Below are 17,346 nucleotides of genomic sequence, written 5' to 3'. Positions count from 1 at the left end.
ACGAGAAAGAATAATTTAATCATTTGAGCATATATTGGAGTCATCTCGATGTATAATTTTTGATGTCATATGACATCTTTATAGGTGTGTTATGGTTTCAAACCACCTTATATGACCCCGAGAGTCACCCCACGTATTCAGTTTAGTTTTCGAAAAAATGTCAGAAAATGACCCGAAATCATGTATTATAGCCTTCAATTTTGGACAATTTTTCAATTTTTTAGACCCAAAAATAAAAATTTCCGAGATGCTTCCCATGGACCCTAATAAACTCCGGGAGTCCATTTGGGTGCTAAAACCATCCAATATACCCTCAAACTATCAATTTACCCGTTTACAACTTACACCGATTTCATAAACTCGAGGCTACCACGGACATTTATGGCAACATATAATGATCATATATGGTTCCAAACAACATTATATGACCCTGGGATGTATCCCCCGGTATCTTGAGACTTTTCGACACCGGGTCTCGAAACCTTCGAAATTGGCCAAAAAGCGTGTATTTATTGCCTTCAAATTTGCCATTTTTTTACTTTTTTTTTACCTGGAAACAAAAATTGCCGAAAAGCTACCTATAGACCCTAATACACTCTGGGAGTCCAATTGGGTGGATGAAACCATCCAATTTGCCTTTAAGCGTCCAATTTACCAGTTTCCGTACACGCCACTTGTATTGGCTATAAGCTTCCACGGGGCCTTTATGTAGCCGACTTATGGTTGTATATGGGTCCAAACAACATCATATGACCTCAGGATGCATCCTGTAAAATTCCGTGAATTTCTAACACCGGGTCCGGACGCCTACTAAATTGCTCCAATTTCGTGTATTATAGCCTTCAAATTTGGCTTCCGTACATCATTTTTTCACCTGGCGAGATTTTGCATCCAAGTACTTCCATGGGTTTCCAAAGGGCCTTGGGAGTCACGGATGTTGCCCAGAACCATGTCATTCATCTCTAATCACCATGTCTTAAGGCAACGATGACATACTCTCAAACGACAAAACTAGTTGTTTGTATGCCTTGTCCTTGGATGCACATGTCTTGTGCACATGCCACACACCCCCTTGCACCATCCCACACCCCAACACTTTGGCTTTGTCACTTGTCTTAATCCACTACTTAGCATTTTGTCGCATATAAGAAGCAACGCTAACCTCTTTTTCCAAAATATAGGTGTTTTTAAAGAATAGGGTGGGGGGAGGGACGAATCGAAGCGACATAGGGACAAATCTAAGCGACATAGGGCTGAATCTCAGTGGATCGTGGTAGTAAGGCCATTCTGCCACTTACAATACCCCGTCGCGTGTTTAAGTCGTCTACAAAGGATTCAATCCGCCGCTCGGTAGGAATTGTACTTCAAGACGGCTCTCACGGCGCATCCACCGCTCGAGCTTAGCCTACGACACGTGCCCTTGGGGGCCGAAACCCCTACTGTAGGACGGCAATCGGGCGGCGAGCGCATGTATCGCTTTTCGCCCGGATTCTGACTTATTAGAGGCGTTCAGTCATAATCCAGCACACGGTAGCTTCGCGCCACTAGCTTTTCAACCAAGCGCGATGACCAATTGTGTGAATCAACGGTTCCTCTCGTACTAGGTTGAATTACCATTGCGACACTGTCTTCAGTAGGGTAAAACTAACCTGTCTCACGACGATCTAAACCCAGCTCAAGTTCCCTATTGGTGGGTGAACAATCCAACACTTAGTGAATTATGCTTCACAATGATAGGAAGAGCCGACATCGAAGGATCAAAAAGCAACGTCGTTATGAACGCTTGGCTGCCATAAGCCAGTTATCCCTGTGGTAACTTTTCTGACACCTCTAGATTTAAATTCAAAAGGTCTAAAGGATCGTTAGGCCACGCTTTCACGGTTTGTATTCGTACTGAAAATCAGAATCAAACGAGCTTTTACCCTTCTGTTCCACACGAGATTTCTACTCTTGTTGAGCTCATCTTAGGACACCTGCGTTATCTTTCAACAGATGTGCCGCCCCAGCCAAACTCCCCACCTGACAATGTCCTCCGCCCAGATCGGCCTGCAAAGCGGACCGTAGGTCTAAAAGGAAGGGCATTGCCCCGCTTCCTACTCATGGAGTAAGTAAAATAACGTTAACAATAGTGGTATTTCACTTACGCCGAAGCTCCCGCTTATCCTACACCTCTCAAGTCATTTCACAAATTAAAGTCGGACTAGAGTCAAGCTCAACAGGGTCTTATTTCCCCGCTGATTCTGCCAAACCCGTTCCCTTGGTTGTGGTTTCGCTGGATAGTAGACAGGGACAGTGGGAATCTCGTTAATCCATTCATGCGCGTCACTAATTAGATGACGACACATTTAATTTGGCTACCTTAAGAGAGTCATAGTTACTCCGATCCCGCCGTTTACCCGCGCTTGGTTAAATTTCTTCACTTTGACATTCAGAGCATTGGGCAGAAATCACATTGTGTTAGCATCCGCAGGGACCATCGCAATGCTTTGTTTTAATTAAATAGCTTAGTCACCCCACGTATGCATATATTGGAGTCATATGACATCTTTATAGGTGTGTTATGGTTTCAAACCACCTTATATGACTCCGGGAGTCACCCCACGTATTCAGTTCAGTTTTCGAAAAAATGTCAAAAAATGACCCGAAATCGTGTATTATAGCCTTCAATTTTGGACAATTTTTCACTCTTTTAGACCTGGAAATAAAAATTGTCGAGATGCTTCCCATGAACCCTAATACACCCCGGGTATGAATGTTTGTCCATTTATATTTACATGTCTCGTACTAACCTTTTTGCATTATTCATATTATCAACTTTGACTAATGTATCTAAATTTATACGAGTAAGAATAAATTTAATCTTTTGAGCATATATTGGAGTCATCTCAATGTATAATTTTTGAATATTTACTTTTTATTCAGAGTAATTTATTTTTATTGATAATTGAAAATTGACATACATGCTCGGTCAAAGTGGGAACACTTAAATAAAAACAAATGGAGTAATTAACGAATATTGGATAAGTTGATGATTAATTGAATTGGTTCAATTTAAGAATTATTAATATAGTTCTTTCATTTTAATACTAAGTGTATGTTATGAGCTAAATCCACCTCCCTTTGAATATTTGTAATTTTAGCATTTGGTTATTAATTAAATTTGGAATAAAGACAAATTAAATTGATTGAAAATTGTATAGTGGTCGTCATTTAAAATATGACTATCATAATGTTTTAATGATTATGTAGTTTATACTTTATAATTGACATATTTTTCTCCAAATAATAAATTATATTACTTTTTTATTGATGTAAAGTATTATCTTTACTAGAGTTTCATCTCATATTCCTTTTTTTTTTCTTTTTTCGGATTTTCTCTCTTACACCATTTACTCCGTAGTTGAATTCTTACTTCGTTTCATTCACATTCTTCTTATTTTAATCCACACTCTCTCTTATGACACGAGCTCATTATTAGTATTTTATTATTTTCTCTTCCTCTTACTATAAAACCAAGGTCTCACGCACACCCCTCAATTAATTATATTTGTTCGCTTTCTCTCATTGCAATTGCTTTTCAATATACTTCGTACTTCAATTTTCTATTTAGATATAGTTGAACTTCATTCGTTCGATGTCTAGTAAAATAAACTGTGTAAGAATTTAAACTAATTTTTGTTGAGTGAAACTTATCTTTATTCATGAAAATCGTAGACCACTATGACATCAACACGACATCCAAATAACCTAGGCGAACTATATTTTTAAGTTGAGGCTTACTGACTTTTATCGAGTAGACAAAAATACCCTCACTTTTCCGGTTCCCACCTACCAGGCTAACACTCCTTAATCACACATGTCATTTAATCCCTTAATTTATGAAGATTAGTGGATTACAATATTACATTGAGACTTGATAGTCTTGGTACGTAGTCATATATATGTGCATGTAAGATCCAATTAACCAATAATAAAGGCAATACTAGTCGTCCAAATTAATATTGGACGTAGAATTATCATCTAATAATAGAGCCAATGTTGGAAGAAAAATCCATTAAAAGTTTGATTTAAACTTAATTGTAAAGATGTCATTGTTATATTGACTGTGATTTCATTGTCCTGTTTCATGAGCTTTTAAAGAGCTATTAATACCTTAATTATATTTACGTGATGGTAACTAGTAGATATTTTATTGATATTTTGGGCAAAACTAGTGTATGTACAATTTTAATTAATTAATCACTTTTGCTTTATGATTAGGATTTAGGAAGCTAAAAGTAAGCAAGCCTCTTTAATAATTTATGATTTAGATTACATTATCTAATGACACGACTTTAAGCACCACATATTTAGGATGCATATACTCCCTCCGTTGCTGATTGATACAAGTATAGTACACAACATGACCTAAACTTGTTTAAAGCTAAAATAATATCTATGAAGGTCTAATAATCAACCTCAATTCAAGTAAGTTCAATATCAATCAGGTTTATAAAATACACCCTAATCCGACCAATAATTCAATACGGGATATATTAATTAGGCTAAGGTGGGCAACTATTGGGTACATTCATGCAAAGATAAGGTTAGTGTTTCAATAATTTAGAGAGAACATTAACATGATATAATTCCTTCTCAACCGCCTAACCAAACGCATCATGGTATCTATATGAGCTTATAAACACAGCAATCTTATTGATGGAGAACACACGTATTGTCTCCTTCTTCAGTTTCAAAAAAATAAATATAGCCAAAAATAAACAAAATTCAAATAATATAGTCCTTTTCATCTTTATTAATAATGCTCAAGTACAATTATTTAATAAGCTAGCTGTTTTCAGTTGGTTGAATGAAATAAAAGTTAAAGCTTCTTCTTCTTTTTTTTTTAGAAAAAGCTTTAACTTCAACAAGTTTCTTGATTTTTTCCATTTTTTTTCAACTTTTGAACACAAAGGAAATAAAAATTATGGGTTTAAACTTGAAAATAGTTCATCTTTTATCACTCTCATATTTTCTCATTTTATTGTCTCTCAACTTTGATGGGATCTCAGTGAATGCCCTTAATATTGGTGTTGAACATTTTTATCATACAAGTCATCTGATTCATCTCCCTTTTGTGGTAATTCTCTATCTTTGAACTCTTATTTGCGTAATATATATAGTTATGTACAAATTTAAATACTGGGTTGTCGTCGATCAGTGTTATTAATGTTAATTTTCGATGTTAGCTTGTAGTAGTTGTTTTTAACCCTTAAGAGTTAAGACTACGTGTGTATGTACTAGTTATTTATCTACTGTACATCATTATCCATAAAAAGTTGCGTGTTGAGAAAATTAGAGGCTTAAAAAGGAAATTATATTGCAAAGTATTATGATGATGATGAATTATGAGATCTTACTATATGTGTTTAATGGATAATTTGTCATTAATCGCAGAGTACAAAATGCAGTAGAAAGTGTGAATCTGAATTTTGTGAAGGTAATTACTCATATTTTGTCAAGGTTATACCTTTTTTTGCATAAGAGATAGTCATATATATTGTTAAATTATTTTATAATTAAAGTTTTATGTATCATCGTATATATAATAGTTTTAATCATTCCATCAATTTTGTACATACCCATTTCATTTTTTTAAATAAAGTTTATATGTATTTATATATAAAAAAATCTGAATCGATCTAATAAATACAAGTATATAACAAATTGAATCAAATAAAACTTTATTATTTAAACAAACCTAAACATAATCAAATTATGTTTTGAAAGGGAGTATGTTTTAGAAACTGTGATTACTATACCTTTTCCATGTTTCTTAAGTGATTCGGATGTAGAGTTATCGATTTTTACATATAAAGATTAATTATTTTTACTGAACAAAACTTAATTATTGACTATTTATTGTAGTGATATTAAGTATTTGATTTATATAATTAAAACTAATAATATTGCTAATTAATTTCTTAATTAACTAATTACTTGTATTATTAAAATTTAAAGGTGGATTTCTAACATATAAAATATCACACTCCATGATTTAAACATTAATTTTACAGCACCTCCCTTATTGAGGTATGGCAAATACTGCGGACTTCTGTATAGTGGGTGTCCTGGAGAGAAGCCATGTGATGGGCTTGATACTTGTTGTATGGAACATGACAATTGTATCTCAAGGAAAAATAGTAAGTCAATTTTTTTTCAAATTTATCATAATTTAATGATTTGACTTACCGATAATTATTACTCCGCATTTTAAAGTACTCCGTATCATTTATTATTTGCTTACCTAATTATTTTTCACTATACAATACACGTATAAAATTACTAAATTAGACATGTCTTTTCTCAAGATCGTGACCTATACCATATAATGAATGCAGATGACTATCTAAGCCAAGAGTGTAGCAGAAATTTGATAAACTGCATGGATAGATTTGCGAAAGCACGAGGACGTGGTTTCAATGGTAGCAAATGTGATGCAAGGAAGGTGATCAAAGTCATCAAAGTTGTCATGGAACCTGCTTTAGCTGCTGGGAAAGCTCTTGGCAGACCTTAAAACTTTAGCGCTAAGCTAAGCTAGCTAGGGAAAGTCTTTAATCAACTAAACTTTAGATTGTCTCTACAACTCTGATCTATAAGTTCTTTTTTTTTTTTTTTTTTTTTTTTTGACGAGAACTCTGATTTATAAGTTCGTCTATAATTATTAACACATATTTCAGATTGATGTTATGATAAAAAAAAAAAACTCATAGTTACCCATTTTTTATTCACGTCACAAATTTGAGATACGTGGTTAGCAACATTTAAGCTAATCATGATAGTTGTGTACTAAGGTAGTAATTGGTTTTGTTGAAAGTGAAAAACTTTGTGTTATATTCCTACTCTTTCTTAGTATATACTTACACAATAGTTTGGAATTTTACATTATTTGTACATAGCCTTGATTATATTTGTACTACCAAAATGGAGAATTTTCCGAGTTGAAAAATGTTAGTGCTCCAGTATCTTACAACCGCCTTGTAACTCAGCTTGTTTCAGGTCTCACAACGGCGTATCGGGGTGTCGATACTGTTATCCGACAACACGACCTATTGCCCCCCTTTTATCAAGCTCAATCTATTTCTAATATGGTATCAGAGCCTATGTGACACAAAGGTCGTCATGGGGTCAAATCTCATCCACTCCCCATTTTTCAAGTGGATTATTTCGCACTGGATATGAGGAGGGCTCATGCTTCATCTAGATTTCAAGTCCAAAGGACTCTCATGTAAAGGGACATGATAGAGTATATAAACCGATCTTGGAGTTCAATCATATGTTTAAACTTTTGGGTGCGATGGGCCTTCAATACAAATTTATAAGATGCCAATTGACTCTATCTTTCCTTACTCGTAACTTATAAGACACAAACAATGAAATATTGGTCAGATCTAAATGAAGGTTATTGTGAATAGTGTCAAAATATTAATTTGCTAATATCATTATTATGAAACGTACATAGTTTATGAAGAAATACTATAATTGGTTGACAAAAGGCCTTTTTAGCTGTTAATTATGCTAATCTCGATTATTATCAATGACCTAACCAAACAAATAAACCGACCAAGTGAATCAACAGTTTAATTGGTTGCATATGCTATATGAAGTAACTAACCACCAAATCAAACAAACCAAGTGAACCAAAAATTGATTGCAATACTAGAAACCAGCTACCAAATCTTAACTATTTCAATTTCCTTACCTACTACTGGATTTGTAGTTTGAACTAGTCTTGGAAATCCACCAGCTTGTGACGTTTGGTATAACAAGTCCATTATATAATCCATCAAGTTTAGATGTCCATGCAAATGAATGTGATAAACATAGAAAAAAAAAATCTTTAAAAAGAGAGATATAGAAGGATTATTGTTGGAATTATACCTTAATCATCCATCAATCAATCAAAAATGTTTTAATTTAGAAGCTACCCTTAATCAATCAATCAAGACCCTACAACTAACACTAATTTAAATAATACAAACTCCTAATCAAACTATTAAACACATTATTATATAACTACAAAAGATTAAGATTATATTATACTCTACTATATTATTATAATTAATTATTATTATAGTACATACTCCCAAAAAGATGTCACGAGTAACACAAAGACAAAACTCTCTCTTTCTGACTTAACACAGTACTCATAAATCAGAGCCATTCAAAATAAGCTGTTTTCAGTTGGTTCAATTTTAGAGCTTTTTCTCTTAAACTCCTTCATTATTTTCTCCCTTAATCTTTCCTCTGCAAAAAGCTTTTTACCATGGTTTCCTTGAAATTAGCTTTTTTAGCACTCCCATATTTTTTCCTTTTTTCTTTTAATTTTCAAGTCCATGCTCTTAATATTGGTGTTCAATCCTCTCTTCAATTGGTAATAAATCTCTCTTTTTACTCTGTTTTTTTTTTTTTTTTTTTTTTTTTTTTTTTTTTTTCATATATAAAAGAAATTAGTTACATGGTAATAATAATATTATGTGTTTATTGGTTAATTTTGTTTCTACAGAGTAAAGAATGCAGTAGGAAATGTGAATCTGAATTTTGTTCTGGTAAATTTATTAAATTTCAATTATTATACGCAACAGTTCGTTTTATAATACAGAATTCTACTAATGTATCAGAATTAGTTGTCACGTTGTAGTTCAAATTACGCCTTGTATGATGAGAAACTAATGATTAAATTTGAATTATATATACAGTGCCTCCATTTTTGAGGTATGGCAAATATTGTGGACTTCTATACAGTGGATGTCCAGGAGAGAAGCCATGTGATGGGTTGGATGGTTGTTGTATGAGCCATGACATTTGTGTCCAAGCTAAAGGCAGTAAGTCAATCCTGATTTTCATTTTTTTGTTTCTTATGAAGTTACGAGTATAAGCGTAATTTATCGTAAACAACCGGTTGTATCTTATGCATGGTACAATTAAGACTATTTATTTCGTTTTTAATGTACTAAACCCTATCGAGTAGATAGGCGAAATGATAACCTTAGTTGGATCTTAAAAGGTGCAAACGATTGTATGGTAAATAAACTAAATATCTAGGCCTTTTTCAATTATGCAATTAAGGGGTGTATTAGTTTTGACTGTAGTAGTTAGTTGTTGCATTTTCACATCTACATTGTCAGTACTTGCAAAAATTATTATCATGTATTCATGTCAACACAATTATAAAAAAAATAATTAATTTGAATGATTAAACTATGGAGTACAATTTACATTATAAATTAGGGTATTTTTTGATAGATTTTGTGCTAAAATCTTTCTAGCATACAATCTTCAATTCCTTTGTAACACTTAGATATTGTAATTTGTAATTAATAATTAATACAATTTTTGGTCACCCTTATCAGATCATAATCAATATATTGACGTTATGCTAATTAGCTAGCTTTTGTGTGAATCACCATTAATTAATTTAATTATTAAAACCCCAAATCATGCAACAAATTAAGTTTGACCTCATTTTTTTATAAGGAGTATAAGTCAATGTTTAGCCTACACAAGTTAAGTTTGACGTACATGATGTTATCAAACGTCTTAAGCAACTACTACTTCCAATAATTAATAATGATCATGGTGCATTTTTTAATTAGTTTTTTAAAAAAATTACTCCGTAATAACGAGACTAAACAACTCGATTCTAGGTGTTAATGTTATCCTCAACATTGAAGGAAAGACAGTATAAAATTAAATTAGTGTAAGAAAAGAGCGAGATTACTTCAAAATCAATTGAAGGGAATAACAAAATTTTAAGTCAGGTACACAATCATGTAACGTACATAGTATATTGTAATATATTATGTGGCCGATAGTGGCATCAAATTTGTTTTAATTTGTTAGTTCAACATATTCATGAAAAAAATGTTGATATATGGATTGAAAATGATGAAAAATGCAGATGATTATCTAAGTGAAGAGTGCAGCAAAAAATTCATAGATTGCATGGATAGATTTAAGGCAGCAGGAGGACGTACTTTCAAAGGCAGTACATGCAATGCTAACGATGTTATTGAAGTCATTAAAATTGTCATGGAAGCTGCTTTACTTGCTGGCAGAGTTCTTAAGAAGCCTTGAAAATTTTTATTTTGGATTTGGATTAATTGTGTAGGCAGTTAAATTGTATTTCGTTTTGATAATAAAGTGAAGATTAATTCAGATGCTAGGTACGAATTGAATGAACTCCTAATTAATGATATTTTTCCGCAATTTAACTTGTGTTAGGGGTATATACGCTTTACTCTTCGTTTTTATGTTGTTTAATTTAATATTGACTTTTATGATTGTAACTTGTAAGTGTATGTACAATTTTAATCGATTAAAGTAAGCTAGACATATGATTAGTATGTGCAAAAATAATAATGTTGTGAAACAATATGAATTTATATATTTTGATTATTGAATTATTACTTCAAAATTCAAATATAAGCTAGCTTAGTGAGAATATTGAGTTATATGAATTCAAACAATAGATGGTGACTCCGTGACTGTTCACCAGCTAGTGATTTGCATGTAACTAGATATGTATTTTGAAAATCTAATGCATGTGTTACCTACAAGAAATAGTCATGAAGATGACCTTTTAAAAAAATTAAAAATAAAAAAATAAAAATCAACCACCCTGAAAAATGGTTAAGTAGTGTCTGTGAACTTGATTATAAAGGGCTAGTTTGTTACAATGCCTTTCCACTATGTATGAGAATGCATGCATGCTTTTGGTCACAATTGGCATCACTTGAAAAACTTAAAAGTTCAATTCAAACTAGTTCCGTTAAAGATAAAAATGATTATAAAAAAAATAAAAAATCACGATATATACTCTCTATCAAATGTTATCCACCATGACTATTAGATGTAGAAATCTACATCAAATAGGGAGAAATAAGTGATCTATGTATTAAGGCTATAAATATACGAGATTTTAGTGTTAAATTTAATTACTCTCTACTATTCACCAAATGGTAATAAAAACCCTAAATGTTAGAACCGAAATTATTACTACTTAGATTGGATCGTTAGTATAAGCCATTTGTCTTCAACCCTTATCGATATAGAATTAATATTTATAATAATAACTTTAGCTGATATACGACAAAAGTTATTTTTTTCCATGATACATTGCTAACATTAGGAGTTCTAGGGGTGCTAATTAAGCAGGGCAACTCGCGAGCAGCTCGAACTCAACTCGGTCAACACTCGGTCAAAACTTGACTTGAGTTTGCTCGTGCTCGCTCAAATCAGCTCGAAAACTTGATAAGTGTACAACAAATTCAATATTTTTCTATTCTTCTATCTTTAAAAACAAAATTTTACTTAGATACTTAGTAAATTTAAAATAATAAACTCCAAATAGAAAAAATTTATATAAAGAGAATTAGATATAAAGAGATCTAAACCTTTAAATGAGCAACTCGTGATTAACTCGACATGAAGATTAATGGGCACGAGTCGAACAACCTTCTGCTCGTAGTCGAATCGCTCGATTAGCACCCCGAATTCCCTAGTCGTCTTTCTTTTCCTTTTTTGTCAAAAAAGGAAAAAAAAAAAAAGAAAAAAAAAAAAGAAAAAAAAAAAAAAAAAGGAGAAGGGTTGTAAAACGACATCGTTTGGTAAAAGAAGGCTAAAAGTAAAACCCAAAACCCCTCTCTTCATTCAATTGCATAAGCATTAAGCAGCAGCAGCATTCAACATTCTCTCTCCTCAGCTCCTACACAACCATGGCGGCGAGGCCTGAGCTATTAGCACCGCCGGAGATTTTCTACGACCAATCAGAAGCTCGCAAATACACTTCTTCTTCTCGAATCATCGATATTCAGGTCCCCTTTTCTCTCTCCTCCACCTTCCCTTTTCCCCCTTTTCGATCTCAATGTCTTCTTAATTTATATTCTTTATTTCTGGTGCAAAATTTGATTTACAATTGTACCCAGTAATTCTTTTCCCATTTTTTGAATACCCATTTGATCTTTTTGCAAGATTTTGAGGTTTGATTAGTGTAATTCAATTTATTACTCTGATATAAAATGTTGAATTTATGTGTTTATTAAGATTGTATTTTGATTCAATTTATGTTAATTCTAGATGCTATGTGTAATTTGATTACTGTACTTTTAATTTGGTTGTTTGAGTTGCCAGATTGTTGTGAATCCTTTGTATTTGGTGGTGCAAATTACAAGCTTTAATTGGCTATGTGATGATCCTTTATGTTGAATAAGGAAAACCGGGTGTTAATGAATCGAAGTATTAAACTCCTACGGATTCTAGTGAAGGGGAAGTAGTTTAGTAAGCAAGCAAACTTCACCCAAATCCTTAAGTAAAAATTGGGTGTTTATATATTGAGCTCCCACTAGCGTAATTGTGGTGTTATTATGGAAAAGCAATTCTAGAGGGGTGTAATAATTTACTCCGTAGTAGGCTAGCAAACTTCACTTATATAATTACATTTTGCATTTACATAAAATAGAAAGGGTGTAATCGAGCGCCTAAGAGCTCAACTGAGGCTTTTATTCCAGAAAAGTGATAAGTAAGGAGTGGGTTAGTTTTGTAGGCTAGCAAAATTTACCTCTATAGTCATATTGTGAGCTTACTGTTGGTTTGGATTATTTAAATATGGGTGTTGAATTGTGGATATATATGGAATCATTAAAACCATTTGTGTGTGTGTGTGTGTGTGTGTGTGTGTGTTTTAATTTAATTTTACTTTTCAATCCTAGCAGCCCATTTTTATCGAATCTTCATCTAATTCCTTTTTTTTAAAATGTTCAAAGTTTGTGGATTAAAATGTAAAATTAACTCATAAATCTGAACCTCTGTTCGTGTATATAGAATGAAAACAATTTATGATTGTCTTCCATCAATCAGGGAAAAAAAAAGGCAAAAGTAAAGGTCAGCTATAATTTCATTTGTCATCTTGTACCTTATAATTGAAATATAATAGTCGACTTGCCTGCATTTTCTGGTTTCTAGAATTTAGACCGTTTTCTTTTATGGGGAGGACTTGATTATTTGGTAATTTAGCTAAACCTTTATGATTGTTGCCACGGCAATGGGGTGAACCAAGAAAATGTCAGATGAAAAGTTGAGACCTTTGTTTTTATTTAGGCTTAATATCATTTGATGTTTGATTAACTATGTATGTAGATTCACTGTTTCACAAATAACCTTTTGTTTTGGACACTCTCTTGTAGGCAAAGTTGTCTGAAAGAGCATTAGAATTACTCGCCTTGCCCGATGACGGAGTCCCCAGATTGCTCCTTGACATTGGTATCATATATTACTGCAACTTATAGCTAATTTCTGGAGAACTAATTTCCTTTTTGTAATATGAAATGGGCATGAATACGTGAATTATGTTTTTTTCACTTTAATCTTTAATTGCATTTTTGTTTATTTGTTCACTTGAATTTCTTCACATCTACAAAAGATGTAGCTTCATTACTAAGTGTTATTTGAGTATATAGGATGAGCAATACCATTTATACCGTGTTTTGTATTTATAACAAGCTTGATAAAATGCGAATAGATTGTATAGTTGCATTTAGCATGGTATAGTTAAAATACTATGTTATAACTTATAACCTCATGACACTCAACTGAAGCATTCAATCTGCAATGTGTGGATGTATGTATATATGTTTTTCACACAAATTCTTTCTTTGTCTACGTTTTTTATCTCAAGGAAACTGGATCCATGAAGTTTCCGTCTTGTATCAGTTGTATATCATGCATACATGCTTGATTCAGATCTGTAGCATTGTTAAAGTTATTCATTTACTTGTTTCTCTATGTAGGTTGTGGATCAGGGCTGAGTGGAGAAACTCTGTCCGAGAGTGGGCATCAGTGGATTGGTTTAGATATTTCAGAGGCAATGCTGGGTATCTCAATTGATTTTCTTATTGCTTTCATTTAATCTTCAGTATAATTGCTGCTTCAATCATTCTTAACTTTGACTTTTATGCTTATGCCAGATGTAGCCGTTGAGCGAGAGGTTGATGGTGATCTTCTTCATGCAGATATGGGTCAGGTAACTTTGTGCTATCCTTGATTGCAATACCAATTTTCTTCCAAGAGAGAGGGAGAAGGGGTTTTTTGGTTATTCAACATTATGGACTGTTGTTGCTTAATACAATGTCTTCTTGAACTGTTTTGTTGTTTGGGTGAAAAGAAGAGTGTTAACGTGAGAAATTTTTCCAAAGTCTGTTGTTATTAGGTAAGTGTAGCCTAAGAAGTGTCTTAGAGGGCTTTTACTTTTGTTCTTGTATTATCTGATGAAATGACATGTATTATCTGATAAAATGAGTGTATAAAATGATAAAGGGAGATTTAAGTGATGAGACTTGTGAAATCAACATGCCACAATGTACCCCCCGGCGGACGCCCCTCCTCAGCTCCTGGTGGGTTAGGGGGTTTAAGCGTAATGAATTTTAGAACCGGTTCCTGATGATTTGCTGATAACATGGGTATTAGGAACTTAGGCATACATTTCTTTGACAAACTTTAGTACTTTACTCTCATATGTTTGGCTTTGTGAATGGATAATGTCATAATGGGTGTCTTTTGTATCATTTGATTTGGTGATCAATGGTAGCAATCTGTTCTTTCATTAATGACTTTCTAGAAAGCTAATTAGCAATATAGTCATATGTGTGGATTATTGGAATGATGTTCTGGTGTGATGAGTAGTTTTTTCTCTAGGAATTGTAGGAGTTTAGGTTGAATTGTCAAATTGACTAGTCATACTGATGGGAGTTTTAAAAAGAAAGCATTTTTAAAGTTTGCTAACACTTGTTTCTATGTTGGATTGCCAAAATATGATCTTCTGTTTAACTCACTACTTGCTGTAATGTTTAATATGTCACCTATTAAATATGCTTTCTATCTGACCTGTTTCTATAAATTTACTGCAGGGGTTAGGATTCCGTCCGGGAGTTATTGATGGTGCAATTAGTATTTCAGCCGTCCAGGTTCATGCCTGTTTTTTTATTTTATTTTTATTTTTTTCAATTTTTTTTGTTTTGATGAAAACTCGTTATTGGAATTAAAACAACGCTGACTAGAGAATAAAGGTCTTCTCATTTGATTCATGGCCAACCCAAATAATGCTCATAACTGGACTTATTAACTTATTTTTAGCTGTGAATTGAACTTGGTAAGTCTTATGTAATCGTTTTGACCCTTATCTGAAATTCTGGACTACTTTTTTCTAACATCTATTTTTTTTGAGGTGAAATAAACAAGGCTTTGATGCTCAGATTATAAAGTACAAATTGATATTTAATGTTTCATTTTTTATATTTATTTGTTTTCTTTTTTTTTTTTTAATATAAAAGTAAGATTCAGGGGAAAACTAGGAACGTCTTCTCACATAAGTGTAACCTAAAATTTGATGTTTCATGAAAGTGACTGATGCAATTATTTCTGTCAAATTAGAAGTATTAATTGAACTTAAGCTTAGTTTATTATAATTTCTGTTTTCGCTTGTCTAACTCATATTAGTCATATGAGGTCCTCACTTGAGTGCTTATCATTTTGTCTATTTTATTTTGATCAAGCAGTGGTTATGCAATGCTGACAAGTCCTCTCACGAGCCCCGTTTGAGACTGAAGTACGGGTTATTTCATCCTTAATTTATCTCTAATTACTTCTGTTTTTTGTTTTTCATATGTGTGCCCACCTGTTGGCTGGCCAAGTCGAAATAGACAAGAAGTTTTCATCATAAATCATGCCTCTTTTGTACTCACTGATGCCTACTGGTTGATATCGCATTGTACATGCTTACCCCATATCCCCCCCCCCTCCCCCCAAAAAAAAAAAAAAAAAAAAGTTGCGCATTTGGTAACCAAAACATTTTTGGATTGCAGGGCATTCTTTGGATCATTATATAGGTCCCTAACAAGAGGAGCTAGAGCAGTTCTTCAGGTGTATCCCCAAAATGTAGCTCAGCGTGAGCTGATCCTAGATTCCGCAATGCGTGCTGGATTTGCTGGTGGTGTAGTGGTTGACTATCCTCATAGGTAAAGTTTGTCTTTTTTTGTACTGCTGATGGATCCTAAGTACCTTTATAATCTTATATTGAACTTATGTTAACGTTGTCAGTTTTTTATCATAGGCGACTAGCTTTTTATGGGAAATCCTGGAAATGTATGAATTACTCTGACCATGCATATGCTGAATCAATTGCTGATTGTAATATCACTCTGCATACTTTAAAATGTTATTTAGATATTTGTGCTTGCAAGATGATATACCCTTGTTGAGTATCCACTGGGGAGCCTAACAGTAGAGCTCTCACCTCCCAACCATGAGGTTATGGGTCCAACTATCACCACCCTCATCTTTATGTAGTTAAGGCATTGTGGTGGCTTCTCTTCGGGCAAAGCTCTCAGGATTCCATCTATATGACTTAAGGATTCCTTGTGGGTTAAGTAAATTTCTAAAAAAAAACTAAAAAATAAACATTGTTTTGCTCATTTTAGAATTTTTATTTTTTTACAGTGTTTATAAACAATAAGGTTTGACTTTAAAATATTACAAAGTTTAAAAAATTGATTTTAAGCTAATATTAGACCTATTGCTTTATGACAGTACTAAAAGTCGAAAAGAATACCTTGTTCTCACTTGTGGTCCACCATCCTTAAGTGCTGGAATGAGTTGCTCTGATGATGAAAGTAGTGGAGATGAAGAAAATCATACGGTTAGTTTGGAAAACTCAGTCTTTGCAGTCTTCTCATGATCTGCAACCACTTGTCAAATGTGGTTTTTGTTCATTCAATGTCTCATGGCTAGTTTTCTGTTTCTATACATACAGGTTACAGTCTCGGACAGGAATAGGCCTCGAAAAAAGAGGAAGCTGGACAAGAAGAATAGAGGAAAGGATTGGGTTATTCAAAAAAAAGAACAGATGAGAAGAAAGGGTGCCGAAGTGCCTGCAGATACAAAGTACACTGCTCGTAAACGCAAATCTCGTTTCTGAGCTTTTATTTTCCATGTCTGAGCTTTAATTGAGATTTCTAGTGCATTTTTAATGTATTTTTATATTTTTTAGAATTCAAGAAATGTGGAAGAATAGAACAGTCATGAAGGACTGTTACTTTTCATTGCATACCCACACCTTCCCCTGATTTTTTATACAATGAGGCTACAGATTAGGTTCATTGTGCAGTATCATGAGTTTTCTTATGTCGTTTTATATTACTCGTCTAAGTGTTTTTTAAAAAAATATACGTAGTATTACTCGTCTAAGTTAACTCGTCTAGTATTATTTGTCCATGTATTGCATCACAGTTCACAATAATATAGGAAATTGTAGAA

The 17,346-nt window shown here is 33.1% G+C and overlaps 3 protein-coding genes and 1 pseudogene across 3 annotated transcripts; 3 read left to right on the top strand and 1 right to left on the bottom strand.

Moving 5' to 3' along the window:
- Nucleotides 1-1,234: 1,234 nt before the first annotated feature.
- LOC145637731 (25S ribosomal RNA) lies at nt 1,235-2,740 on the bottom strand (annotated as a pseudogene).
- A 2,123-nt stretch (nt 2,741-4,863) lies between these two features.
- On the top strand, nt 4,864-6,770 carry LOC145635507 (phospholipase A2-alpha-like). Its single transcript, XM_081686798.1, has 4 exons — nt 4,864-5,119; nt 5,437-5,479; nt 6,057-6,182; nt 6,381-6,770. Exons 1-4 carry the CDS (start codon nt 4,967-4,969, stop codon nt 6,554-6,556), a joined length of 498 nt encoding a protein of 165 aa, XP_081542924.1. The 5' UTR covers nt 4,864-4,966; the 3' UTR covers nt 6,557-6,770.
- A 1,355-nt stretch (nt 6,771-8,125) lies between these two features.
- LOC145634188 (phospholipase A2-alpha-like) lies at nt 8,126-10,204 on the top strand. Its single transcript, XM_081685603.1, has 4 exons — nt 8,126-8,413; nt 8,546-8,588; nt 8,739-8,864; nt 9,941-10,204. The coding sequence occupies exons 1-4, from the start codon at nt 8,306-8,308 to the stop codon at nt 10,114-10,116; spliced, it is 453 nt and encodes a 150-aa protein (XP_081541729.1). The 5' UTR covers nt 8,126-8,305; the 3' UTR covers nt 10,117-10,204.
- A 1,502-nt stretch (nt 10,205-11,706) lies between these two features.
- LOC145635504 (18S rRNA (guanine-N(7))-methyltransferase RID2-like) lies at nt 11,707-17,189 on the top strand. Its single transcript, XM_081686794.1, has 9 exons — nt 11,707-11,855; nt 13,224-13,299; nt 13,827-13,910; nt 14,004-14,059; nt 14,943-14,999; nt 15,591-15,640; nt 15,897-16,049; nt 16,621-16,729; nt 16,844-17,189. Exons 1-9 carry the CDS (start codon nt 11,757-11,759, stop codon nt 17,006-17,008), a joined length of 849 nt encoding a protein of 282 aa, XP_081542920.1. The 5' UTR covers nt 11,707-11,756; the 3' UTR covers nt 17,009-17,189.
- Nucleotides 17,190-17,346: the final 157 nt, after the last annotated feature.

Source organism: Chenopodium album, chromosome 6 (genome assembly GCF_948465745.1).
Source record: "Chenopodium album chromosome 6, dcCheAlbu1.1, whole genome shotgun sequence".
NCBI lineage: Eukaryota > Viridiplantae > Streptophyta > Magnoliopsida > Caryophyllales > Amaranthaceae > Chenopodium > Chenopodium album.
Note: the sequence above shows the minus strand (reverse complement) of the source record. Positions and strands in the feature narration are given on the sequence as shown.